Source organism: Leucopleurus acutus (assembly GCF_964270905.1).
Source record: "Leucopleurus acutus genome assembly, chromosome: 16".
Lineage (NCBI taxonomy): Eukaryota > Metazoa > Chordata > Mammalia > Artiodactyla > Delphinidae > Leucopleurus > Leucopleurus acutus.
In genome coordinates this window covers 62,965,579-62,992,989 of record NC_139158.1, presented here as the reverse complement: position 1 = coordinate 62,992,989, position 27,411 = coordinate 62,965,579, and the positions used below count along the sequence as shown (strand labels likewise).

Sequence of the window (27,411 nt, the reverse complement as noted above, 5' to 3'; positions counted from 1 at the left end):
GTTTTTCCCCTTCATTATGCTGGGCGCTCAGCAGGCTCTGTCAATCTGGAAACTCGTGTCCTTCAGTTATCAGAGACCTTGTGATTTCTTTGATAATTTTCTTCCCTTTATTTCTTCTCCATTTCTAAAACTGCAGTTAGCCTAACATTGGACCTTATGGATTCATTCTCTAATTATCTTTTCTCTTTTATTTTCAGGTCTGTCTTTTTGTTCTATTTTTCTGGGAGATTTCCTCAATTTTATACATTAATACTTCTATTATTTGTTTTTGCTATTAAAAAAATTTCCCAGAGCTATTATTCTCTGATTCCTCCTTTTTTTTGGAGCAACTTGTCTTTGCTTTATGCATGCACTATTTTATACTATCAGAGGCAGAGGATGCTTATTGTTTTCAAAAAAATATTCTTCTGCTCTCTATATTGCCTGTTTTCCATTTCTATTTGATGCTGTCTTTCTTGGTGAAGGTTTATCTCAACTATCTGGTGATCCTTTGCTGTCCCTTCATATTTAAGAGTGAGTCATTTAAAAGGTATTTGGAAGGTCTATGTTAGGCGGAAGAGTCTGTCAGTTGGTGGGTTTCATCACAGGTTGATAAAGTGGGGACCTATTTGTTTTGTTGGGAGACCCTCAAGTATCATTATCTATAGATATTTCTTCTGGGGTTATCCAATTTTAAGTTTCTCCCAAAATTAATCCTCTGCTGTCCTGCCTCGAGAATATAAGCCTTGCTGTCAGCATCCCTGGAGTGAAGTAGAGCAAGAAGGCTGGGTGAGTTTCATCATTCAGCATGTAGATATTCATCTGATCTCTGTTTTCAGTGTGGTATCCTCCTACCCCAGCCTCCTCAGCTATGACCTTTAGCTGTACCTGGTACCTCAGTCTGGAGCTTCTCTAATTCAATTTTTCACAGAATAAACCAGGGACATAGAGGCATAGCTGCCTAACTGAGCAGGATGAGGAAGGAGCCTGGTAGTTTAACTTCTTAAATAGACTTTCAGCCAATCCCTCTCCTTTTGGCCCCTCACATATCTCTGCTGCTATAGTATCTGCTCCTTTCAATTCCTGATGTTTTAGTGTTCTGCAACATGAACCTGCTTGCCTCTCATTAGTATACCCCTCCCCAGTATTTGGAACTCAATTTTCTTGGCTCAACTTTCCATCTTCCAAAATGTTGTTGATATCCTTCATCTGCTGTTATCTTTCTTTTTTTCTTTTTTTTTTTTTTTTTTTTTGCGGTACGCGGGCCTCTCACTGTTGTGGCCTCTCCCGTTGCGGACCACAGGCTCCGGACGCGCAGGCTCAGCGGCCATGGCTCACGGGCCCAGCCGCTCCGCGGCATGTGGGATCCTCCCGGACCGGGGCAGGAACCCATGTCCCCTGCATCGGCAGGCGGACTCTCAACCACTGCACCACCAGGGAAGCCCTGTTATCTTTCTCATTCCCTTTGTCCTTGTGGACTGATAACATTAAAAATATTAACTCAATATCATTTTAGTGAATGGGGGAGAGAATAAGGATGAAGACGTGTTTAATCTGTCCATGTATACTGAGAACTGAAGGACTTTCAAGATGCTCACTCTTTCGCTCCCACAAAAAAATGTCAGAACCAGAAAATTCAGAGATAAAATTCTGCTCTCATGAGGCTGATGTGGAAAACACATGGGTCTGAGAATTGCAGTACCTATTTTCAAGTCCTGTTATTATTATTTATTGACTGGTTGATGTTGGCGTTAGGTAAGTTAAATTTTCTATCTGTTTCATCATCTATAAAGTGGTGATAATTGTTCCTACCACAGTCTATCTTACTTGTAATGACTAAGGTAAGATAATTGATATAAATGTATGAATATATATCAAATATATAATATTTACCATTAACTCTATTACCAAGAGGCATAGTCAAATATATTTTGAGAGGCAGTGTCACAGTAGAAAGAGTATGGGCTTTAGAGTCACACAGACCTGCACTTGATTGCATCTCTGTCATTCATTGTGTGATCCTGGGCAAGTGACAACCTCTCAGCTTTGTTTTCCCCGTTTATAAAACGAGTATGATGCTATTAACCTGACAACGCTGTTGTGAGGATTAAATGAGATAATGCATGTAACACATCTGTTATAGGGCCTAACAGTTATTAGGTACTCAGCAGATGTTCATTCTTCCTCTTATCCCCTTAATTTGGGACCAGCTTTATTATGTTCACATGAGAATCCTAAACTTGTATTTGCTCAATTAATGCTAAACCACATTAGTAATTAGGATCTTAGGTCATCAATAGCCCTCATAAAGGCTTTTTATTTGCTGTTTTCCCAGGACCAAATTATAAGGTGAGCAACCCAAGTTGAAAGAGTTCAGCGTACATATCCTTTGAAGTGGTAACAGGTTATTGCTAAGACATCTTTAGGAATATTTTGTTATGAAATAAGACATAAAATTTGTAATGAATATTAAAGGAGATCAGGGACACTGGAATACTGGAACTACTACTCAAAAATATTATCTTAAGAGTTATTCATTTTTTGTTTTTTTTTTCTCTCTGATCCTTACATAAACCCAGAAGCTGGGAATGTTTTATTACCCTGTTTAAAGATGAAGAAATCAAGGCATGAGTGAAAAAGTGACTTGCTCAAGATTCATTAGTCATCAAGGAACAAGGAACTCCAACCTTGGTCTTTTGATTCCCTATTCAGTGGTCTTTTGAAAAAAAAATTCTGGTTAAATACACATAACATAAAATTTACCATCTTGGGCTTCCCTGGTGGCGCAGTGGTTGAGAGTCCGCCTGCTGATGCAGGGGACACGGGTTCGTGCCCCGGTCTGGGAAGATCCCACATGCCGAGGAGCGGCTGGGCCCGTAGCCACGGCTGCTGAGCCTGCGCTTCTGGAGCCTGTGGTCTGCAATGGGAGAGGCCACAACAGTGAGAGGCCCGCGTACCGCAAAAAAAAAAAAGTACCATCTTAACCATTTTTGTGTACAACTAAGTACATTCACCACGTTGTGCAACCAATCTCCAGAACACCTTTTATCCTGCAAAACTAAAACTCTATACCCATTAAACAACAATTCTCCATTCTCCCTCATCCCCCAGACTCTGGCAACCACCATTCTACTTTCTGTTTCTATGAATTTGACTACCCTAAGTACTTCATATAAATGGGATCATACAGTATTTATCTTTTTGTGACTGGCTTATTTCACTTAACATAATGTCCTCGAGTTTCATCCATGTTATAGCATGTCAGAATTTCCTTCTTTTTAAGGCTGAATAACATTCCATTACATGTATATAACACATTTTGTTTATCCATTCATCTATCAATGGACATTCGGGTTGCTTGCACCTGTTGGCTATTGTGAATAATGCTTCTATACATATAGGTATACAAATATCTCTTTGAGACTCAGCTTTCAATTTTTTTGGATACATACCCAGAATTGGAATTGCTGTATCATACGGTAATACTATTTTTAATTTCCTGAGGAACCACCATATTGTTTTGGGGAACAGCCATACACAGTGGCTGTACTATTTTACATTCCAACTAACAGTACACCAATTTCTCCACATCCTTGTTAACACTTGTCATTTTCTTTCTTTTTTTTTTTTCCTAATAGCCATCCAATTGGTGTGAGGTGGTATATCATTGTGGTTTCCTTAAGAGTTTTGAAGTCTTCTGTAGAGATGCCAAGACACTAAGTAACCCTGTAAATCACAACACAATTTACATCAAGACCCTACTAGACTTAACACACTGTAGGAGGCAACAGTACACATAGTCATTGCCCTCAAGGATTTTATAATCTAGCTGGAAAGAAAGGACACACACACTTAAAAATAAATAACAGGACTTCCCTGGTGGCACAGCGGTTAAGAATCTGCCTGCCAATGCAGGGGACACGGGTTCGACCCCTGGTCCAGGAAGATCCCACATGCCACGGAGCAACTAAGCCCGTGTGCCACAACTACTGAGCCTGCGCTCTAGAGCCTGCGAGCCACAACTACTGAGCCCGCGTGCTGCAACTACTGAAGCCCGTGTGCCTAGAACCTGTGCTCCGCAACAAGAGAAGCCACCGCAATGAGAAGTCCGCACACTGCAATGAAGAGTAGCCCCCGCTCACCACAACTAGAGAAAGCCCGCACGCAGCAACGAAGACCCAATGCAGCCAAAAAAAAAAAAAAGATAGATTTTGTACCTATCCTCAAGCACTTTATATACATTCTAGTAGTGAAGTGAGATTATTAAATCACAAGTAAGAAAAACGGACCAATAAATTAAACAAATTGTGTTAAGTGTTATGAAGTAAAGGGGCAAGAGGAGACTGTTGCAGTATCCAAGAAAGAGATGACTATCGCCTGGACCAGGCTAGTGGCAGTAGAGAAAAAAGTGGTTGGATTTGAGATTTATTTTGGACATTGAATCAATAAGACTTGATAATGAATTGGATGAAGAAAGTGAGGAAAAGGAAGGAACTGAGTTAACTCCTGAGTTTCTGACTTAAGCAACTGGGTAGAGAGCAGTGCCTTGTTAATTGAGATGAGGAAGATTTGCAGTGGGACATACCCAGAGTTCTGTTATAAACACAATAACTTTGAGATCTCTGTGAGACAAGCAAATGGAAAGAAATAGGCACTTGGACATGTAAGGCTAGAATTCTGAGGAGAAGTTTGGATTGGAAATAATGGATTTGAGAATCATTGACATAATGACATTATTTGGAGACAGTATTTCCATTAGACTAGATTCCTAAATCTCCCCATTGACACATTATCTCATAAGTCGTTTCTATATATGATTAAATAATTAAGAATTCATTTCTGTTGGTTTAGTTCTCGGAGGATAAACTATTCAAGACTTCTTTGGGTAAGGGGGCGGTGCTCACTATACCTCCCATCTACCTCATCAACCCAAAGACAAATTTAATTTCAGAGTTACTAAATGCTTTTCATTAATACCTCAGTGACTTTCTCTTTTACTCATCAAAGCTAACTCGTAAAGTCCCCATGAAATGAATGAAAAGGATTGAATAGGTCTGGATTTCCCTGTGCATTAGAATTTCTATCTTAATTATATTTTCTTTAAGTTAAACATCACCTACAAGGATGTATGGGCTTGCTTAAGTAGACAGAGTACTGGACTAATATCATGAGATCTGGGTTCTAGTTCAAGTACCGTCACTATTTAAAATCATAGCCTCTATAGGCCTGTTTTTGTGGGTCAGGTGAAGAGACTAAGGAATATTTTAAAGCCTATGAAAACATAAAATTCAGTAGCTTACTACTAGGAAGCTGGAGATCTGGGGTGGTGCTGAGCATCAAGAATGGCCCAGAGTGAAGATTCCAGGAGGCTGTTCTGGATTTCTCACTACTTTTTGTGGACTCCATAATTTGGCTTCTGTATCTATAAAATAGGAGAATGTCAATGATTTCCCTCACCATTATAAGAAGAAAATTAATAAATGTCTATATGTTTTACAGATTCCTGGATGAAACAGGTTAGGAAAATACAAATAACTATTGTGCTGATGTTCTTATTAGCTTAATCTAAGTACAATCTATCTCTTGGAAAACCTGGAAACACTTAGCTGCCATTGCTTTGTGACTTTTGCCAACTCCCCAGGGAATCTTGGCTTTCCCAAGAAAACAACTACCTTGAGGGTAACCTGAAATCTCTGAAGAAAGTCTCTTGCAAGCAACCAGTTCAGGGAGGTCATATCTGGTACCATGCTGTAAAAGAAAATAAATCTTTTCACAAAAGTGTTCAACACTATTTGCTAATCAGACCAGCATTTCCCAAACAGGGAGTGGCAGTACAGCGAGGCCTCATTAAGGCTTTGTCTTTATTAATGTGAACTAACTTTGTTAGCGTGAACTAAGTAACTTAAGGGTGATTTCCTATGAGCTCCTCTCTGCCTCTATCATTTCTCTTCTACCTTTGTTTTTTCCCACTTGTCTTCTCTTTGTCTCAGTCTTCATTCTTTGGGCTTTTCAAAAACGGATGGGCTTTTCAAAAACGTAGGCCACATTGTTTCCTTCTCTCCTCTTCAAGGCCTCCCCACTCAAAGTGATTTGGGGACTGTCATGCTCCAAATATTTGTTTGGAGGTCTCAGAGACCAGGAGGATACAAATGGTATTCACCAGTGGCTTTTGACCAGGGGTGATTTGGTAATGGCTGGAGACATTTTTGGTTGTCACAATTAGGGAGAGGGTGCCACTGGCATCTAGTGAATAGAGGCCAGGGATACTGCTAAACATCCTACACTGCACAGAACAGCCACCAATAACAAAGAATTATCTGGCCCAAAATGTCGAGAGTGCTGCTGTTGAGAAATCCTGGTATGCACAGATATCAGTAGCTGAAAATTACTGAGGAGGCAGTGTAGTCCCCTTAGGAATACAGATTCTCAAGGTGGTAAAGCAGCAGCCACTGGCATCAGATTGCCTGGGCTTGGATCACTCTCACTGAGCTATAAGCTCCTTGGAGGCAGGGACCTAATTTTACCTACCACACTTACATTAGGGACTAGTATCCAATGGAGAGTACAAACTATTTGTGGATTGTCTCACACAGTTGTTTTGAGGCCCAAAGCATGGAATATACACTAAGTGATATGAAGCACAGTGAGAGGGAGAAAAGCAGCTCCTGAATATGGGGAGCTAGGCTGGTGTTATCAACTAGGATGTGCTGCCCTACTGAACATAAACAATTTCACAAAACACCAACATCAGACAAAGCCACTCTGTGACCATGATGGATAAGACAAAAACAAAACCACTCCATAAACATGTTTGAATACAAACAAGAATGCTGTCCCAACCACAAAAGAAAAACAAACAAACAAAAAGACCAAATATCCCCCTATCCTGGCTAACATGAGGGTGCTTCTCCCTTTTTAGATAATAATGATTAAAATACCCCATCATAGAATTACCTTCACCTCCTAATAGCATCCAATCCAGAGAGAAGGCCCGCTTCCTGGAGCCCTCCTCCAAATTACCTAACACAAGCCCAAACCCTGTAAATTCTTTCCAGCACCCTCTTCCTGAGATGTCTCCCTGTGCCTCATGCTGTGTCTCCCCTCCTTACAAGGAGACAATAAGCTCAGGTTTTTTTAAAATTTATGGCTGTGTTGTGTCTTCGTTGCTGCGCTAGTTGCCGCGACTGGGGGGCTACTCTTCATTGCGGTGCGCGGGCTTCTCATTGCGGTGGCTTCTCTTGTTGCAGAGTAGGGGCTCTAGGCGCCTGGGCTTGTTAATTGTGGCACGTGGGCTTCAGTAGTTGTGGCTCGCGGGCTCTAGAGCACAGGCTCAGTACTCGTGGTGCACAGAGTTAGCTGCTCTGCAGCATGTGGGATCTTCCCGGACCAGAGCTCGAACCCGTATCTCCGCATTGGCAGGCGGATTCTTAACTACTGGACCACCAGGGAAGTCGAAGCCCAGCTTTGATCAACTAGACAGGTGATCTCGGTGGTATTTGGCTGGAAGGCATTGACAATAGTGAAAGCCCCCTAAAGGGTAACTGCTATCATCATGCCTCAAGGGGAACTGCACCCGCAGCGTTCAAGCAGAGACTTCGCAAACAAGGATTTCAAGGTTTCCCGACAGAATGCCTCCTGCCAGGCCGCTTCTCCTCAGGGGACGTCTCCTCTCCCGTCTACAGGGAGAAGCCGACCTCCCAAGTTCAAATCCAGCCTGTTGAGTTAAATTTCTCGTGAAGTAAAACCCTTTAGTGAGGTGTGCGCCTCTAGCTCCAACTTTGAGTTCCTGAAACACTAGAACACCCCAATGGGGCACGGTGGAGGGAGCAGCAGGGAAACAAGCCCCGACGGGTTCATATTACTGAGTGCCTTACCCACCACCCTAACCCAGGAGAAACCACCTCGAATTCACTCCGCAAGCGACGCAGAACTGCGCGGCCTCTCCACGCCTCCAAAAGCTAAGGTAAGGGCAGCCCCCAGGCAAAATCGAACCTTCCGTGCCGGCTTCCTCAGACGTCGCGCACGCGCCCGGGTCGCGGGGCGGCCGCGCTAGCGCCCGCCTCTCCTAGGCGGACTACAAGTCCCGGCTTGCCTGTCGCCGCGGCGTCGCCTGGTAACTCGCGCCAGTCGGAGCGCGCTAGGTCGGCTTCGCCGCGCGCCTGCGCCTTGGCGGTCTCTGCGCAGGCGCATTTCTAACTCTTGGGAAGAGAGGGCGGGGTGTTGTTCCCTTTCGCTGATGCAAGAGCCTAGTGCGGTGGTGGGAGAGGTGTCGGCAGGAGCAACGCTGAAGCCTGGGCCTGGGGCTGACCTGTCAGACTTTCCGTCCGTGCCGAGCCCACTCGAGCCGCAGCCATGTCCGGGGACGAGGTGAGGGCCTGAGGCTGGCGCTAGGTCTAGGGACGGAGGCAGTGATACAGACCCACCCCAGTGTGGGAGACTGGGCCTGCGGCCTAGCGGCCGGCCGCCGCCATGTGGGGCAGCCGGGCCTAGGCGACGCGGAGCGGCAGAGCCGGCGAGGGCTCCGGAACCGCGGCTTGGCCGTGCCCCGCTCTCCTCAGGGTGGCGGCGCTGAGGCCGGCGTCCTCCCGTGGCCGGCGTTTCCGGAATGGAGAGCACGTTGAGTCGCCCTCCAGAAGAGAGCTTGCATGCCCGGTTAATGCCCCAGCTGAACGAGATTGGGGCTGGCGGCCCCTGCATTCCCTTCGATTTGACGGTGCAGCTTCAACTCTCACTCTCTGGGCGCTGGTGGTGCCTAGAGGAGCGTCTCTTGGCTCCGGTGGAGCGCCCTAGTTTAAAACTTTGCAGGCTGGCTGGTCCTGCCCGGCACCCACCCTTGTTCTCATGTAGAGGGGGGTAGGACGAGAGGAAAAGATCCTTCAGCCTGAAAAAGTGATTAACTTTTTCGGAAAGTTTTAGGGCGGGAGTCCCTGAGCCTTCCTTAGCAGAGCTCTCAGCGACGTCAGCGGGAAGTCTGAGTTGCAAAGATGCCTGGGTCTTTTTATACTGTCGTGCTTGTACCTCAGCAAATTTCCTCAAATCCCTTTTTGGCCAGATTTATCCCAGTTTATTTAAAACCAAACGACCTAAAATGAAACTTGACTTTAAGTGATATCCGTAGGTATAAACACTGCTGGGAGAGCTACCGCTTACCGGCCAGCTCTCCCCACCAGAAAAAACCCCTTGAATTTATAATTAATTTCTGTAAACATTTGAGTGCTTGGCCAATAGGGTCTCGGAGAGAAGGAAGAGAAAAAGTCGAGGCTTTTTCGAGCTTTGGCTTTTGAGGTAGACCCTGGAAATGCTTTGAATTTCCTCAAGTAGTGGAAAGGCCTGATCCAGGGCAAGGGAGTAGAATATTATCCAATTTGGTTAGAGTTAATCCCTTGAAGTATAGGTAGTAGGTAGTTCATGGAGGGATTTGAAGACCAAGTTAAGGAATTTGGATTTTATTCTGGAGGGGATTCTGAGCTCTCATTTGATTCTCATGACAACCCTTTAAGGTGGGTATTGTTATGCCCATTTTAGAAATGAGAAAACCGAGGCTTTTAGAGAGTTGTATGATGCTCATGATCAAATAGTAAGTGGCTGAGCCAGTAGTAGAATTCCAAATCTCCATTTAGGTGACTAGGAGGGTCTCGCTCTCTTAGGAAGGAAACTGAGTCTAAGGGAGGTGTGTGGTTCTTGCTTGGAGGTCATGGTAGACATTGCTCTAGGCCACTGTATTTCAAAAGTTCTGAGACTGGCAGTGTCTCATGCTTGTTTTGTTTCTACCCATTTTCTAAGCTTTTCATAACCTTTAACAAATAAAGTACCTATATAGTGCAGAGTTCTCTGGGGTGCTATTCTGTGTTCGGTTTTCTGTGGTAAAGTACTTGCAAGTCTTGTAAGAGATTTACTACTAGTTGGTATAGGAGGTAGAAATAGAGCCATTAACAGCGATTTGGAGGGCTGGAGGGTTCAGTTTTAGCAGTGGGATCAGATGTCAAAGGAAGTGGAATATTACTGAAGGGTGAAAAGGATTTCGTCAAGCAGAGATGTCAGAACTAGCATTCCAGCAGAGGACTTTGGAAGCCCATAAAGTATTAAGCAGCTTTGCATTTCTCAGATCTACCAGTCCATTTTGTAAACAGGAAATAAGGGCTCAGGGAGGTTAAATTGCCCAAGATCACACAGCAAGTTAGTATGACTAGAATCCTGCCTTTGGCTTCCACTCTGAAGGTATGTGCAGGTTCTGGTTCCTTTAATACTGCTGGATAGGTAAGTTTTCTTAGGCCGATCCTTAACTTCTGGCTACTTTACAGACGTAAGGATCGAGTGAAAATTTGTACATAGAAATGATTTATAAACTGTGATGGATTCCCTACAGTGGAAGTAGTGCTGCCTGGTAGCCAGGATAGAGCATTAAAGAACCTACTATTAAAAAGTAATTTATTTCTTTTTTCACATTTCCTTTTTTTCTTTTAATAGTTTTTTAATGTATAGTTGTCATAAACTGCACACACTTCCTTTTAAACCTGGCAAATAAGCCCAAAACTCACATAACATAATCTCTTTTAAACTAGTGGAACCATGACCTCTAAAAAGCAGTATTCTAGAAATATGAGTGCTGCCTTGTGAGGAAAAAGTCCCTAATCTGCAGGCATTAAAGTGCTGTCAATAGCTAAGATTATTGCTTATTACTAGGCCCCATCCACAAAGTATCGGAACGTCAGGTTGTCACACAACATAGTAAGGTGTTTTACAAAAGAAACTGATTAAAAATGGAATATGTGTTGTATGACGTATACAAAACACAGAAGAATGCAAAGAGAAATAAAAATCTCCCAGAATCCTATCACCCAGAGATGACGACACATTTCTTCAGAGCATTTGTTCTGCTCACCTTGCTTCTCTGGGTGCTTTTGTAACTCACTCCTGCCTTCTGGGTGGGATGTGCTGTGGCCTTAAAGTTAACATCCTGAATAAGGTATGATAGATGGGAGTAGGCTTCCAACTTGCTGAAGCACTTTAGGCTATTGTCAGGGTAACTTTTGCTGCTGTCCCTTTTCCTCACTTTCTTTAACCCAACCCAGTGTGGGAAGTTGAAAAGAGAAAACTTGAAGGCTTTGTTCTATCTAGAGTTAAAAAAAAGAAAGCCCAGAAGAGTCTGTGCTTTTCCATAAGTGTACTGTGAGCAACTATTTGCGTCTCACATCCCAGCTAGTTTCATAAACAAAACATATGGACTGTGATAATTTGTTAAGTCAGATATGAAAGTCTTAAAAAAAAAACACATTTTAAAAAAAGATTTATTTATTTTATTTTTGGCTGCAATCAGGTCTTAGTTGAGGCACACAGGATCTTCATTGAGGCATGTGGGATCTTTCATTGTGGCACGCGGGCTTCTCTCTAGTTGTGGTGTTGGGTTTTCTCTTCTGTAGCTGTGGTGCCCGGGTTCCAGAGCTCATGGGCTCTCTAATTTGCAGCACGCGGGCTCTCTAGTTGAGGTGCGCAAGCTCAGTAGTTGTTGCGCGGGCCCCCGCGGCACGTGGGATCTTAGTTCCCCGATCCCCACGTTCCCTGCATTGTAAGGTGCATTCTTTACCACTGGACCACCAGGGAAGTCCCAGAAACCACATTTTTAAAGTTAAGACTGATGTGACCTTGTGGTTTGGGGGAGGTCTGCTTTGGGCACTATTTTGGAATCCCTATTTCCATATTTTTAAAGTCTGGTTTTGCTGAGTGGTGTGAATAAAATGAGGCAATGAGTTTATGTCTTAAGTATCCAGAGAGAGTAATTGAGAGAGGTGTTAATTACTTCAGTGTACAGTTCTTTCATGTTTATAACCCTTTACAAGGCTACAACCGTACTGTTTCCCTGTGGACCTATATGAATGTTTTTCAGAGCATAACAGGGCGGTTGTGAGGATGTCCTTTGATGATTTTAGGATCCCCCTTACCTTTAGTCTGTCTTGCTGAATAATAGTTAAAAGATAATTAATATTCTAGGGAACTTGATGCTTGAAAAAAATGCAGTAAGTGAACTATAAGCCCTGCCAGACAACCAAATTTATAGTGCCTGGAGTGTTGTCTGTCCTTTTGCCAAACTTCCATATTTCAGGAATAAGGATGAATTATAGCTTCTTCCCTGGAACAGATTACAGCACTCCATGTAGGGTGACTCAAGACCCAGTAGGTCAGCAGTGGGGAACTCCTTCCTCCTGGCTCTTCTATCCTCTTCTCTAAGTTTGCCAGATCATGTTCCTCAGACTGACTGCTTTTCAGAATTGCTCATTTATACAATTAGAGCCTTCTTAAGGTTGGAGGGGATAACTTTGAAATGAGGCTGTATCAATTTCCAGAATGTCTTGCAAATCCTTCTGTATTGGGTGAGGACTATATTTATACTACCCTACCTTATTACAGACCATAGTTTGGTTTCAGTGTAGCTCAGTTTCCTTAATGTACTTGGGACATAAAGGAATTTAAGTTAATCAGAATCAGTTTTGGGAATTTTTTTGAGTTTCATGATATGTCTTGGAAATTAGATCACCCTGAGTTGATGAAATTTCAGTGATAGGGATCAAGAGATACCATGTTTTGTCAACTGTAAAGCATTATATAAATTGTATAATAATTGCTAACATTTATTGAGTACTTTTGTGCCAGGCACTGCGCCAAGTGTTTTATATTTATTTACTTATTTAGTTCTCCTAATAATCTCGTGAGATTTGGTTTTGTTTCTGCTACTGATCTCCATTTTACAGCTGAGGCAAGGAGAGGGCAAGAACTTACCTGGGGTAACAAAAGTAAGAACCAGAGTCAGGATTTGAATTCAGTCAGTTAGGTTCTAGACTTGTGCTTTTAAACACTTTATCTGTATTTTTTAATGTTCCAGAAACAAAAAGCAGAGTAAAAGGTTGTATAGAAGTTTCTTTTACTCAGAGATTTGCTACATGAAGGGCTGCTGATGGATTTCCTTAAAGGCTTGTCTGAGTTTCAGGATAAAAAATTTTTTTAAGTTTTTTTTTAATCAGTTCAAGTCTCCTGGTATAGCAACCCCAGGTTACCAACCTTAAATAAAACACGTATGACTTGTCTAGGCGTTGGTTTTCTCATTCATAAAGCGAGGGGTGAAGCATGAGTTATTGCTAAGATCCCTTTCCTAAATTCTGTTATCTTGTGATAATTTTAAATTAAAAGACATGTACATATGTTTTGGGGAAGCACCCCCTTAACTTCCTTTTTTTTTTTTTTTTGTTGCCATACGCGGCCCTCTCACTGTTGTGGCCTCTCCTGTTGCGGAGCACAGGCTCCGGATGCACAGGCTCAGCAGCCATGGCTCACGGGCCCAGCCACTCCGCAGCATGTGGGATCTTCCTGGACCGGGGCACGAACCTGTGTCCCCTGCATCAGCAGGCGGACTCTCAACCACTGCGCTGCCAGGGAAGCCCACCCCCTCAACTTTTAATAGTATAAGGAAGGTTACGTGTGTGTGTGTGTGTGTACATATATATATATATTTTTTTTGTAAAATCCTTTTAGATACTTTAATGCGTCAAATACTCTTTCTTTTAAGAGTATGCCTTTTGAGAATACAGCATACTTGGAATGTGAGTATCATTAAAACTAATCACGTGGTCCCCTTTTCTTTTTAATTATCTTTTAAACAGATGATTTTTGATCCTACTATGAGCAAGAAGAAAAAGAAGAAGAAGAAGCCTTTTATGTTAGATGAGGAAGGGGATGCCCAGACAGAAGAAACCCAGCCCTCAGAAACAAAAGAAGTGGAGCCAGAGCCAACTGAGGACAAAGATGTAGAAGCCGATGAAGAGGACAGTAGGAAAAAAGGTAAGTGGCAGACATGAGAGAGTCACTGTTGTCCTGGGAGACCTGGTTCTCTTCCATCAGTGTGTTTTGGATTTTGTGCACACAGTGTCCTTTCAGCCTGAGAGGCTATCTTACAGTGAAGCTGAGGCCATCAACAGTCTGTGTGCATGGGACCTTGCCAGATTTCTGATAAGACTTGTTTCAGGGAAAATTCCACTGAATCCACAAGACAGAGATGACAAAACTTTGTTACTCCAGGGCTGGTTCTTCTAGTCTAGCCTTTCGGGATGTCTCTTTTCCAGTTTTAATGGTGGTTGTATTTGAGTGTAGGCAGGAAGAAATGGGACCAAGATAAACAGTTTTGTGTCTTAACAAGTTTGAAAACATATAGAAGAGATTAAAATTACAGCCTAAAATGTTTGGGTTTAGACACCAGCATGAGTTATTCACTCTGTGCTTTAACACAGACAGCATTTGACAATTAGAAATAAATGATTAAGTAAACATTTATGCCTATTGAATAGAAGACACTGTACTAGGGATAGAGAAAATTAACATTCATTGAGCATATACCATGTGCTAAGCATCTTATACATGTTTAAAACAAACTTGGAAAGTAAATCATTCTTTTATTAAGACAAAATTAATTCATAAATAGCTCCTTGAAAAACTTTGTAGTGGGGCATTTAAAAATATTTCTAGTGTACAGTAGGGCAGAACAAATGGAAAACTTATTGAACCAAACCCATTATTACTCACTAATGGTGGATAAAATCTCATTTTATTCATATTGTAGCCTGATTGATTGAGTAGCTCGTTGAGCTAGGCACTGGGATTTAGGTGAGAAAGGCATAGCCCCTTAATATCTCATTGGGAGATAGACAAGCAGCTGGTAAACACCTCTGTTGAAGTGGTAGAAGGTACTATCAAAGCACCTAGGGGACACCTAACCCAGTTGGGGAACAGGAGGGATAGGCTTAGAGAAGACTTCTTGGTGGAAGTAACTCCTAACAAAGATCCTGTGAGATGAAGGTAAGAGCTGTGTGAGAGGGCCCATAGGAAGGCTTGAAGGTGAGAGACACACACTTCACTAAGAAGTGGAGGTAGTTCAGTTGAGCTGGAACTAGGAATTAAGGTGTCACAGATGAAAGAGTAGCAGAAGTAGAGAGATAAAGCTGGAGAGCCTTGGAAATTATGTTAGAACCCTGACTTTGTCTTGGGAACAATGAGGCATCATATGGTCAGATTACTAAATAAATATTCCCAACATGGTCCCCTAGCCAGATTTCTCCTACAAAGCTTTGAGTTGACCTGCCATTTTGTTTTCAGAACCCTAACCTTTGTGGTTGTGGAGGAATTACTGTGCTAATTAATACCAATCTCGCTATTCTGGTGACTTGATCGATTAATAGCTGAAACATTGGTTTAACTCATAATTTAATGCTTCGCCTTCTGCTGTTAATAACTGAGAATCTCAATTCTCTTTTTAGATGCTTCTGATGATCTAGATGACTTGAACTTCTTTAATCAGAAGAAAAAGAAGAAAAAAACAAAAAAGATATTTGATATTGATGAAGCTGAGGAAGGTGTAAAGGTAGTATTGCTTTCTTATTGAAGGTAAAATTTGACCTCTTGAAAGGTTGCTAGTGGCTGATGTTTCTCCCTGTTTGTCTCATCTCTTACTAGTTTTGCTTTTGTTATTAAGTATTTAGTCACCACTGTTAAGGTCAGTTTCTTGGGATTTTTGTCTGACTAGGTATCTTAAAGGGATGATGGTTCAAAGGAATGTAAAGTTAGGTTTTACACATTGTATTGTGTGCCATTAAGATGATTACAAAATGCCACTTGTCATTAATCATACTGAGATTGGCTGAGGAGAGAGACTTCTGTGAGAAATCCTATAGAGCAAATATAGTTTCTTCTGTTAAACTTTTGGTAGCATGTTGAGGATACACAAATTTATGTGTATTCTTCTGAGCAGCAAAGAATGAACCCCAGCCTGTGGTGGTTGGTGGCTGATGATTTTATAGTCTGTAGGCAACCAGAGCACTCAGGTTGGTTTTATGGAGTTCTCTGATCTTGTAGGGACTTGAGGCCCTGTAATTGTCTTATTACTGGATTGATTTCTAATACAAATATCTCAGAATTATGAGAGAGAAGGAGTGAGAATACACATACACATGCACTAAGTTGTCCCCTTTTGTGCCCTTTACCCAAATTTTTCTTTGGTAAATTATTTATTTGCTCAAATTCAAGTAAATAAGGTGTATCCCACACATAGCAGTAATTCATTGAGTTTTGGAAACAATGTCACAATTTTAATGACTTGGTTAATTCAGCAAATATATGTTAATGATGATAGTGAGTCAGGCATTGTGTGCTAATTGTTAGGGTACTGAAACAAATAAGATATTTTTCCTGTTTTTGGAGGTTCAGGGATAATTTAGAGTTCTTTAGAACAAGATTATTTTACCTGGATTTATCCTACTCTCTCCCTGTTTGGGGATTTTCTTCTCTTCCTACTGTTATAAGGAAATTGATAAAGAGAAATGCTCAAATTATGTTGAATGAATGAGATATAAATATCCTGGGTAACAAGGTGACACATCAGAGATGTGCCACAGAAAGTCTTGCTTAACCAATTTCTCTAGTAGCTTTTGTCCTGAAGAGCCACTTACAAGCTCTAATTTAGTGCTTGGATACTTTTTTCTCTGCTACTGAAGTCATAACGTAAGAGGTTACAAGTACCCTTATCAGGCAAGACATGGGCATTAACTTGAGCCTGAAGTATTTTAAAGATCTTGGGTTACTCTCCCCCTGAATTTTCAGAGCACCACAGGGCTTTTGAAAAATCTTCAAAAACACTATGTGCTATTCTCTACCTTTCACTGGGTCTTAGCCTTAGGTTGGAAATAGATCTTACTGGGATAAAATAAATAATAATATAGGACTAGAAGCTGGCTGATGTGTGCTCATTTATATTTAGCGTGTCTGAGTTTCTCATTTACTGACTGCCATCTTATTAGAGACTAGGTTAGTATCAGATTTCTTGTCTGGTGTTATCCAGCTAATACACATGGGCTGGTTGGTCTTTGATGGCCAAAAGTGGCACTGAGACTACACAGCTGGATTTGGCATCTCAAGGCTGAGCTTCTTTTAGTCCCGGCTATTCCAACTTTTCTGCTGATTAGATTTCTAAAATTACTATAGCCATTTACAGAGTAGTTCAGGATGTAAGTGCACAAAAATAGATATTGATGGGTGATGTGGATGGCACACTTCAGGGCAGGGAGTTGGATACACTGGTGAAAGGAGGTGAGATTAGAAGGCTGGAGACAGAAACTGGCCCTTTCTGCTCTTCTGGGGTTTTTTATATCTCATTTCAAGGTTATGCCCTATTTACATCCATGACTATAGCAGCTAATCTTGGGATCAAGTTTTACCTTGTCTCTATCCATTCATCATAGGACCCTAATTCTCCGTGGGTTCTGCCTTCTCCCTCTTTCATGGATTTATCTATTGAAGTGATGCCCAAAGACCTCCTCAGTCTGGTGCCAGGCTGGCTGTGGTATAAAAAAAAATATTTGGTCTTTGTCCCTGGTTCCTGGCACATAGCTCCTAAGACTCTTGGAATCTCTAGATATGAGTTTGGTCACCAAGAACCAGTGATTTCATCAATCATACCTGCATAATGAAGCCTCCACAAAAAACCTTTCATGGGTTTCTTTCATGGGTGAGCTCCATAAAAAACCCTTGAACAGTGGGGTTTGGAGAGCTTCAGGATTGGTGACCACACTGGGGTGTTGGGAGAGTGGTATACTTGAAGAGAGCATGGAAGCACTGCACTCTTGCCTCCCTTTCCTTGCTCTATGCATGTCTTCCATTTGGCTATTTCTGAGCATATCCTTTATAATATTGTGTGTGTATATACATATATATAATATAATAAAGTAATAGTTAAGTAAAGTGTTTTCCTGAATTCTTTGAGTCCTTCTAGCAAATTATTGAACCAGGGGTGTGTGGGAACCTCTGAATTTGAAGTAGGACATATGTATGGGAAACATGGGGACTCTATACTTGTACCTGGCCTCTATGAAGACAGTCTTATGTGACTGAGCCCTTAAACCCATGGAGTTTGTCACTAACTCTGGGTAGTGTTAGCACTGCATTGAATTGTAGGTCACCTAGTTAGTGTCAGAGAGTTGGAGAATTGAGGTGGAAAAACATCACGTATTTGGTGTCAGAAGGAAAAAAACCCTCCTACGAACTGCATCAGAATACTTAGAAACTTATTTAAAACATTCCTGAACCCCATTCCTGCTGAAGATTGTCACTGAGAAGATTTAAGAATCCTTGTTTCTTTGATTCTGACAGTGGCCTGATTTAAAAACATGGACAATAATTATAGTAAGATCCCAAGGCTGGTGGATAAAAGAAAGGAAAAGGTCCCACAAAAGTGTCTTAAAATTTTTCCAGTTTAAATGACAGACTCTGAACCAGTTTGGTTCACCTGTGAGAGAGAGTTCTGATCTGTAACTTCAGTTTTGAATATCTTTTTTTCCTCCAAAACCATGTCAGCCCATGTCATTTAAAAATAATAATAATCCTAGTAGCAAAATGTTGAGACTATTATCTCACTTTCTTAGGACCTTAAGATTGAAAGTGATGTTCAAGAACCAGCTGAACCAGAGGATGACCTTGACATTATGCTTGGCAATAAAAAGAAGAAAAAGAAGAATGTCAAGTTCCCAGATGAGGATGAAATACTCGAGAAAGATGAAGGTAATACTGGGAACTTAGCTCATTTCTAGGCTACACAAGCCTTTGGCCTAGTCTCTTCCATGGGTGGCCTCCTTATTTATTTTTTCTTGCCCCTTATTTCCACTGCCTAATAATGGAAGCTAAAAGGAAACAGAATCTAACTTCATAATGACAGTTTAAAAGATTTCATGGGGGAAGAACTTGGCAATTGTGATTACATTAAAGCATACTGATTTAGACTATTGGGACAATTACTGTAACTGAATTTTAAATGTTTAAAAAATCTTTTACTATTTTGTTAAAAGTGCTGTTTATTAGCTTCTAAGTGCTATAGCTGCTTTAGAGAACTTTAGTATAGTCAGCAGATGGGTTTTTATGGATGTATATGTTTCTTAAGTGCTTCAAAACAATTGAACATTTTTTCCTCTATTTATCCCAGTGCATTATTTTATCTTATGTTTGTTAAATCAAGACAGTTCAATGTGTTTGTATTACCACACATTCCTAGAGGGTGGTTTTTGAAAATCGTAACATCCCCTTAAGGAATATGGGGTTATTTGTGAGCCTTGATGCCTTTATGCTTGAGGCTGTTGTGAATGCAGCTGTGGGAAGGAAGACCAGATGTCTTTGAAGCTTTCATTTCTCTAGATCTGCTTCTCCCTTCTCCCCTTTTTGTTACTGTATCAGGCTCTACCCCTCATTCTTACAGTCTTTGTTATCTGTAGCTTTAGAAGATGAAGACAGCAAAAAAGATGATGGTATCTCATTCAGTAACCAGACAGGCCCTGCTTGGGCAGGTTCAGAAAGAGACTACACATATGAGGAGGTAAGACAAATTCTGTTATGAAAGGGGGCTGAACTGTTCAGTAGAACTCAAAACAAAAGCAGGATAAATGTTCCCTGAATTGAAAGGGCCATTGAAGTATAGGTGGATAATGAAACAGACCCAGAGAGGTCGCACTGCCTGATGCCGACGTTTGGGGCAGGCTGTTCACAATGTGGCAGTCATTATAGTACTCACTGTTCCATCTGAATCCATGAACTTCTGAGGCCATTGGAGCCCCACTGAAGGGGGACAGTAGGGAGAGGGAGTGGCTAATAGGGGGCCATAGTAGTCTGGAGTTTGCTTGTTCAGGGTAGTCTGAATTTTACTTCTCCAGGTACTATATACTTTCCCACAGAAACAGTAGAATTAGGGGCTTGTTCATTCCTTTAACTTTGAACAAGGAACTATTAAGCATCCATAAGGGACCAGTTCCTGGTTGAGAATTGAGTCTTGCCTTCAGGGAGCTCCCAGAACATGTGATGTGTGTGTACATTTAGTAAAAAGTAAAGTTTGTTCTGTTTAAAGGAAAAGCACAATGACTCAAGTGGGAACGTTATACTCCTGCTATTAATAAGACTGTACACGAATACCACTTTATCTCTATAGCTACTGAATCGAGTGTTCAACATCATGAGGGAAAAGAATCCAGATATGGTTGCTGGAGAGAAAAGGAAATTTGTCATGAAACCTCCACAGGTCGTCCGAGTAGGAACCAAGAAAACTTCTTTTGTCAACTTTACAGATATCTGTAAATTGTAAGTTGGTTAATGCAGTGTCTCCGTCCCAAATGCTAGATTCTCAGTGGAGTGTATGTTAAATATGCTTATTGTGGACTCTATTAAAAAGTAGAAAGAATGCACAGGTGTCAGGGTGGGGTCGAGGGAGGTCACAGTTCGAGTCCATCAGTTCTTTTGACTCACAGGTCTTTAGGCTTGTTTTATTGGGCATCCAGAAGTGAGAAAAGCCCACTCATGCTGACTCATGAGACGATCCTAACCAGATGGAGTGAAGAGTAAGAAGGCTGACTGTAGTCCTTAGACAGGGGCCTGGAGAGCCCAGGGAGGTGGAAAAGCTCATCAGCCTGGGGTGGGCCTGCCAAGCAAGTACAAGCAGTGAGCTTTGGGAAAGCAGCTGAATTTAATGTCCTTCTTCCTTGGATGGTTATTGCCAAGACACAGTTGATGAGATTTCGACATTCTTAATTACCATCGCATTCCATGCCTGTCTCACCCCCAGGTCACTGTCTGGGGCTGGCTCTTCTCAAAGCTCCTCAGCTACATCTTTTCTGGCAGGTTCCTTAGGGCAACTGACCTTATCTCCTGTTCTTTTTAGTTTCATAAGTGATACATGCTTGTTGCAGATAAAAGGGAAAACAACAGTAAACAAAGAAAATATAATCACTAAAAATTCCCTGCCCAGAGTAACCACTTGTTTTCATTGCTTAGGCATGACTTAAAAGGTTTTAGACTTTTTTGCTGATGGCAATAGTAGTATATGCTTATTATAGAAAAATTAGAAAATATAGACCTACTAAAGAAAAAAAGTCATCTGTAAGTCCACCATTAAGAGATAGGTAATTATAGTTTAATATTTTTGTTTTGCTACTTTTATGCATCTACATATTTTTAAATAAATTGGTATTGTACTGGTTTTTAACATATTTTTCTCTTAATATATTGTGAAATTTTTACCCTTATCATTAGTCTTTTAAATGTTTTTAGGAGTTATACAACATATTTTTTTATATATATAGATAAATTTTTTTCTCCCATTGTATGGATTGTCTTTTCACTTTCTTGCCATCCTTTGAAGCACAAGGCTTTAAATATTTTATTTATTTATTTATGGCTGCATTGGGATGCATTGGGAGATACATGTATCTCGGCAGATCTCAGAATAGAGCCTTAGGGCAAAAATTCCCAAAATGGAATTGCCTAGTCACAAGGAATGGACATTTTTAAGGCAAACATTGGCAGTTGCTTTCCAACAAGTTTATACCAGTTTATACTCCCAGTAGCAACGTAAGTGTTATTATTATTATTATATTTTCACCAACCCTTACTCATTACATTTTTGGGAAAAAGTAACTTTTTAAAATTGTAACTTTTTAAAAATAACTTTTTAAAATTGTAATAGTAATATCTACTTATTGGAACAAGCTCAAACAGTGCCAAATGAATAGAATTAAAAAGTGAAAGGGGCTTCCCTGGTGGCGCAGTGGTTGAGAGTCCACCTGCCGATGCAGGGGACACGAGTTTGTGCCCCGGTCCGGGAAGATCCCACATGCCGCGGAGCGGCTGGGCCCGTGAGCCATGGCCGCTGAGCCTGCGTGTCCGGAGCCTGTGCTCCGCAACGGGAGAGGCCACAGCAGTGAGAGGCCCGCGTACAGCAAAAAAAAAAAAAAAAAAGTGAAAATACTGAGTGGCCTTGCTCTGTATTTGCTTTTTTCATTTTATGTGGATACATCTTTTTGTTTTTTTTGTATTTAGAGACCTGTATTATTTTAAAAGCAAGATAGAATGGATGTACCGTAATTTATTTAACTACTTCCCAGTTGGTGAATATTTTAGCTGTTTTAAATTTTCTGCTATTGTGCTGCTGTGAAACACTTCGCTCTTTTTAAATAAAGAAATTGCAAACAGGAAATATATAGGAATTAGCATAACAAATACCCAAGTATTCATTACCTCAATTTGTTGTATTTTGACCTTTTGACACATTTGCTTCAGATCTTTTTGCTTCGTTACAAAGAGGGCTTTACAGTTACAGTTTAAGGCCATCTTTATATCTCTTTCTGATCCCTTTTACCTTCCTTCCTAGAAAAAGATTTTATCCTCTAAAGTTCGTATTTACCTTTCCTGTCCCTGTTTATAGACATTTACCAATGTGTATATGTTTGTAAATAAAATGTAATATTGTTTTATGGGCTTTGAAATGTAAACAAATGGTATCATTTATCTTCATTTCAGAGTTTGATGAACTGTGCTAAAATTCACCTAATAGCTGCGTAATAACAAATTAAAACAGTGAACAGGGTGAGGTTTTTAGAAGTTTGGTTAGATTTCCATGAAAGATAAGGTTTATACTATTCCACTTTCTTTTTAGATTACATCGTCAGCCCAAACATCTCCTTGCATTTTTATTGGCTGAATTGGGTACAAGGTAAGAAACTATATTCACATTTATGTATAGTTACTTACAGTATTAATGGACATTTCATAAGAAATTCTCTTAACTTGAAAAGATATGTAACACGCTTAGAAAAAAAAAAAACATTCACTTTATTGTCAGAGGAACTTTTAGGGCAGTGAAGGAGGAAAACTTGTTCATTTCTGTGGGAGGTTGGTTACTTGGGAATAGGAAACAAAGTTCACATTGGCTCGTCTGTGAACAGGCCTGTTGGTATACCAGAGTGAGCACCATGGCTCTGCCATGTTTAGAGAATTTCCTGTCGTTAATTGGAATTCCTGGGTCTTTTTATGGAGCAAATACCAGATTTCAGAGGAAGCCATTTTCTTAGGACAGAATTTATTTTCTAAATTGTAAATAGGCTGTGGATGAAGTACAGCTTATAAATTGATTAGTGGCATGGGAAAAACATTGAAACAGGTATCCATAATTAAATAGTTACTTCCCTGTCTTTAGGGCTCTCCTGTTGAAGACACCACGCCAGTCCATCACCATTCGGGAGGGCCAGTGTCCCATGGAGCCCATCCCAGTTAGTTTGGCCATAAGTGCTAGGAATAGGAAGCTGAATGTCCCTTTAAAAATAAGTAATGCAGAATTAGGACATAATAAATATGACTAAGACATTGAGTGCCCATTGTATGCCAAGCACTTTTTTGGGTACCATCTCAATCTTTAAACAGTTATGTGAACTGTTAGAAACTAATATTACCCTTGTCTTACACATTTGGAAACAGGTTTGCTGAAATGAAGTTGTATGGTTGGTAACATAGCTAGTTAATTGCAGTCAAGATGTAAACTCAGGTCTGCCTTTCTCAGGAGCTCGAACTCTTAAGAGCCTTAATCCTGTGCCTTGCTGGCAGTATAGAGATAACTGAGGTGTCCTGTTCTCTTCCTACTCTTGAAACTCAGTTTGTTGGAATTGGCTGTATTTGCTTTGGGGTTAAGGAGTAATTTACTTGACCAGTGGTAGATATGTGGACTGTGTTGTGGAAGAATTGTTTTAAATGTAAATTTGTTACAATCATTGTTTTTAACTTGTATTAACTGATGAAGGAGTAAAAGGTAGTGTTTTTCCTACTTCTCAGAATAATTTAGTTTTTGTAGAGGTGAGGTAAATTATAACAAGTTGTGACCAGTGAATTTATGGTCAGTGGGCTAAATATTACAGGGTTGTTGAGAAAATTCAATTTCTTTTGACAGTGAATGAAAAAAATTTCTTGCATCAAGCATTGAAGTCACTGTAGCCTAGAGATTAGGGGTTGCAGTTCATGCAGGATGATAATAAACTCTTATAGTTAAAGGAGAATCACAGGAGAGGTTCTTGCAAAAGTCAGTTTTATAATAAGATACGGAGCAAATATAAATTTAATGCTGCTTGGCTGAATTTTGTTGTTTCACTTTGTGATTTGTAATTTTTAACACATGACGTCTAGCAGAGAGCTTTGCTTTCTCAAAAGTACTTGTCAGCAACTTCTTTTCAAAAAGTTTCTTTTTAAGCACCATTGACAATATGAGGCCTGTGATTTCAACTGTACTTTTGGGGGAGGGTTGTAACAGCTTTACAGATACAATTCACACATGTAAATATGTACAATCCAATGGTTTCTAATTTGTTCACATAGTTAACCATCACCACAGTTTTAGAACATGTTCATCAGCTGTATGTAACTGAATCAAAAGATTTAGTCTTAGAATTTTTAAAGATATCTGTAGTTCCTTTCATATTTTTTGTATTTATAGCCTACCTCACTGCTTTGCATGTGTTTATAGCCTACCTCACTGCTTTGCATGTGGTATGCATTCAGTAAAAGTGTGATTGTCCTTTTGTTGGGTGAATGGGTCATCACACAGACAGTTAAGGAATAAATTTGTTTTAGACTTAAAATCAGTTAACGAATCAGATTTGTTGCTGTAGACTTAATTAATTGAAAATTGAATTTAATGTCAGGAAATAGGGTCATCAGGTACCAACTACTTAATTAAAAATAATTTTTGAGAAACCAGGTAGTACTGCTCCTAGAACTTATCCTGTGCCATTGAATATATTTTAAGTTCATTAAATGTAAAGGCCCTGGAATTTGATTCCTTATAGGAAGAAAATAATAATGGACATATTTTTGTTTTCTTTCACAGTGGTTCTATAGATGGTAATAACCAACTTGTAATTAAAGGAAGATTCCAACAGAAACAAATAGAAAATGTTTTGAGAAGATATATCAGTAAGTTTATAATTTCTAACATGTCGCTCTGAAATGTTCTTATTGGGCGGAAATATTTTGGGGGACCGCCATTGATTTTTAATGAAGCTGGAAAGGCTGGCCTTAGAAGATGAGGGAAAATGATAGTGGTGGGGAGCTGGGTGGGAGGTGGCTCTTGGTGGCCGATTAGGGGTCATGGGGAGGGATTTGGATTTCCTAAGACGACCCAGCTGATCAAGGCTGCTGGTTGGTTCCAGGCTGAAGGCCAAGTCAGAGAAATCTGTCTGCACTCACACCTGGCCTGACCCAGTTGTTACCTTCCTAATCACTTAAAATTGGCAGATCTGTTCCCACCTAGGAAAGCTAGTAAGTTCTCTAAGTGGCTCTCCTGTAAACACAGCCAGGAGTAGGCATTTGGCAAATGTCACTGCTTCTTTGGACATTCGGGGTCTTTTTTTCAACCTGTTGTTAAGTACGTGAAGCATCACATCAGATAGCTTGTGTTTTCTTACCCCTAGAATACCTAAGTGTAGCTAAGCTAAGCTTTCCGGGTTTGGGTTTGGGTTTGGGTTTCCTGGTTTGGGCTTGCAGTCAGTAGAAGTGTTTCAGAAGAAAGAAATCTCTGGCTCACTGTGGCTACCAGGTAATTCCTTATGTTGCTTTTCCTGCAGAGGAATATGTCACCTGTCACACGTGCCGATCACCGGACACAATCCTGCAAAAGGACACCCGACTCTACTTCTTACAGTGTGAAACTTGTCATTCTCGATGCTCTGTTGCCAGCATCAAAACTGGCTTCCAGGCTGTCACAGGCAAGCGAGCACAGCTCCGTGCCAAAGCTAACTAATTTGCTAATCACCACTGATTTTGCAAAGTGTGTTGTGGAGATTTGGCTGGACAGGTTTACCATCAGAGTGGATATACCACTGTATTAAAAACAAGATAGAAAAGCTGCCAAGTTCTTTGGCGTGTGGCCGGTTGGTCTGAAATTCTTGCAAGATGCCGTTGCTCAAGCTGTTGACATACTCGTTGCCTACTTTAACAACTGTCAGAGAAATATGATGGGGTAAGGCGGTGCTTTTTTAAAATCGTTCATAGACTTCTGTAAAATGCAAGATAAATTAAAGTTATTATAACAGTGATTCTTTCAATTTGGTTTGTCCTTCAGTTTTCTTTTCTATAAAAAAAAATTATGCCTAATGAATTCAGCAGAACAGTTTGTGCCTAGGCTCTGGCGAGGTCTCTGTATCCTAGTCCTGAGAAACTTCAGCTGGGTAGCCATTTTCCTTCTCAGCTTCCCGGTATACCGGGAGTAGACACAGCTTCACGTGAGAGGGTGGTTGGAGGATGAGGTCTGGGAGGACAGCTTGTTTTCAGTGTCCAGAGAACGATTTTATAGACTTGAATTCTTTTCATTATGTGAGGATTGTTGCCACTACCTCACTGCTAAGTCCTCCAGCTGTTACCACATGAGGGAATACAAGGTGCTAAGTACCTTCCTTAGCATTTTCTTCCTTATTGGCCACTAAGAGAAGTTTAGAGATAACAGCCTTTGGGTGTGTCTTGTAACTGGCACTCCAAGAAAAACCCGTTGGGCCTCTGTTGGTGAGGAAGTGGTGTGGCATGTGCAGTAGAGAGAACTCTTGAGAGTCCAAACCATGATGCTAGAGGAAGCTTTTCTTTTTCCTCCCCAACTTGTGTTCTGGATTTGACAAGGACCCACCACAAATGCTTTTTCTATTTTCTGTATTAAAGTAGCTTTTAAATGTGATCATGAGAAACTAAGAGGTGATATTGCTTGTGTGGTGCTTCTGGGGCTTCCTTCTGGTTCTGCCTTCTGTGGTTTTGGCCGAAAAGGTATTTCTCCACTGAGCACAGGGGAAAAGATCATCTTACATGTCTGCTGTGATCTGCCTTGCACGTACTTGCCAAGGATAAGGGCATAATGCTGCTCCTCACTTTCTTGTTGCCAGACTATTCCAGGAGCAGTCACTCAGCCTTGAATGTCTTGACCGTGTTGTTTTTAATCACTGTGACCCTTAATTTTAAAGTATAGGCCAAGTGTTGTAAAGCATCTTGGCCAAGAAGCAGTGGAGGGGGCAGAGCATTCCCTCAGCCCAGTAGGACCTGAGGGGACTACACACTGGCTGAGCTGCCAGCACTGCCCTAATGAACTCAACTGCTGTTTATGATTTCATCTTCCTTCTTTTGTATCTATACCACACAATTCCCAATGTCAGATGTTACCGTGTGAATAAAGCAAGGATCAGTGCCTCTTGTGGAATTAGCGCTTTTGTGCATATATATGTGTGTTTTGTTCATTTCTTTAGTGGGGAGACATGGGACTTTACAGTTTGGTGAGAGGCTGGCAATTTCAACTCCAGTTCTTAACTCCATTCTCAAAACAGATTCTCTGGAATGATCCTAACTCTTTGAGATAGTCCAGTTGAGGTATTGTTTGGTTAAAATTGGATTGACTGTAGCAGACCCATTTAAAATGATGGGTTGCCCTAAGGTTACCCATTCACAATAGCATCAGCCTCTCTTTTGTCTACTATATTACCTCATACCAACCACAGCTCAGCTGGAAGGAACCTTTCATGGAGTGACAAAGCAAAGGCCATTGAGAGTTTCTGATCAAGAGCCATG

The 27,411-nt window shown here is 40.9% G+C and overlaps 1 protein-coding gene and 1 long non-coding RNA gene across 2 annotated transcripts in view; one reads left to right on the top strand and one right to left on the bottom strand.

Moving 5' to 3' along the window:
• The window catches only part of LOC309973784, a 97,616-nt gene extending 89,633 nt beyond the window's left edge, over nt 1-7,983 (bottom strand). Inside the window, exons 1-3 of the long non-coding RNA XR_014326840.1 lie at nt 7,881-7,983; nt 5,652-5,727; nt 5,280-5,401 (exon numbers count right to left, since the gene is read on the bottom strand). This is a non-coding gene — a long non-coding RNA (uncharacterized lncRNA). The remainder of the gene's footprint in view (nt 1-5,279; nt 5,402-5,651; nt 5,728-7,880) is intronic.
• Nucleotides 7,984-8,212: 229 nt separating this feature from the next.
• Nucleotides 8,213-27,027, top strand: EIF2S2 (eukaryotic translation initiation factor 2 subunit beta). Its single transcript, XM_082858213.1, has 9 exons — nt 8,213-8,346; nt 13,632-13,809; nt 15,279-15,382; nt 18,435-18,570; nt 19,275-19,375; nt 19,982-20,130; nt 22,481-22,537; nt 24,698-24,783; nt 25,434-27,027. The coding sequence occupies exons 1-9, from the start codon at nt 8,332-8,334 to the stop codon at nt 25,607-25,609; spliced, it is 1,002 nt and encodes a 333-aa protein (XP_082714339.1). The 5' UTR covers nt 8,213-8,331; the 3' UTR covers nt 25,610-27,027.
• Nucleotides 27,028-27,411: the final 384 nt, after the last annotated feature.

Excerpts from the sequence above, each read along its gene's own strand:
- EIF2S2 (XM_082858213.1), top strand. Across the intron at positions 18,571-19,274 it reads AATACTCGAGAAAGATGAAG|CTTTAGAAGATGAAGACAGC; the intron begins GTAATACTGGGA and ends TGTTATCTGTAG. Across the intron at positions 22,538-24,697 it reads TTGGCTGAATTGGGTACAAG|TGGTTCTATAGATGGTAATA; the intron begins GTAAGAAACTAT and ends TTTCTTTCACAG.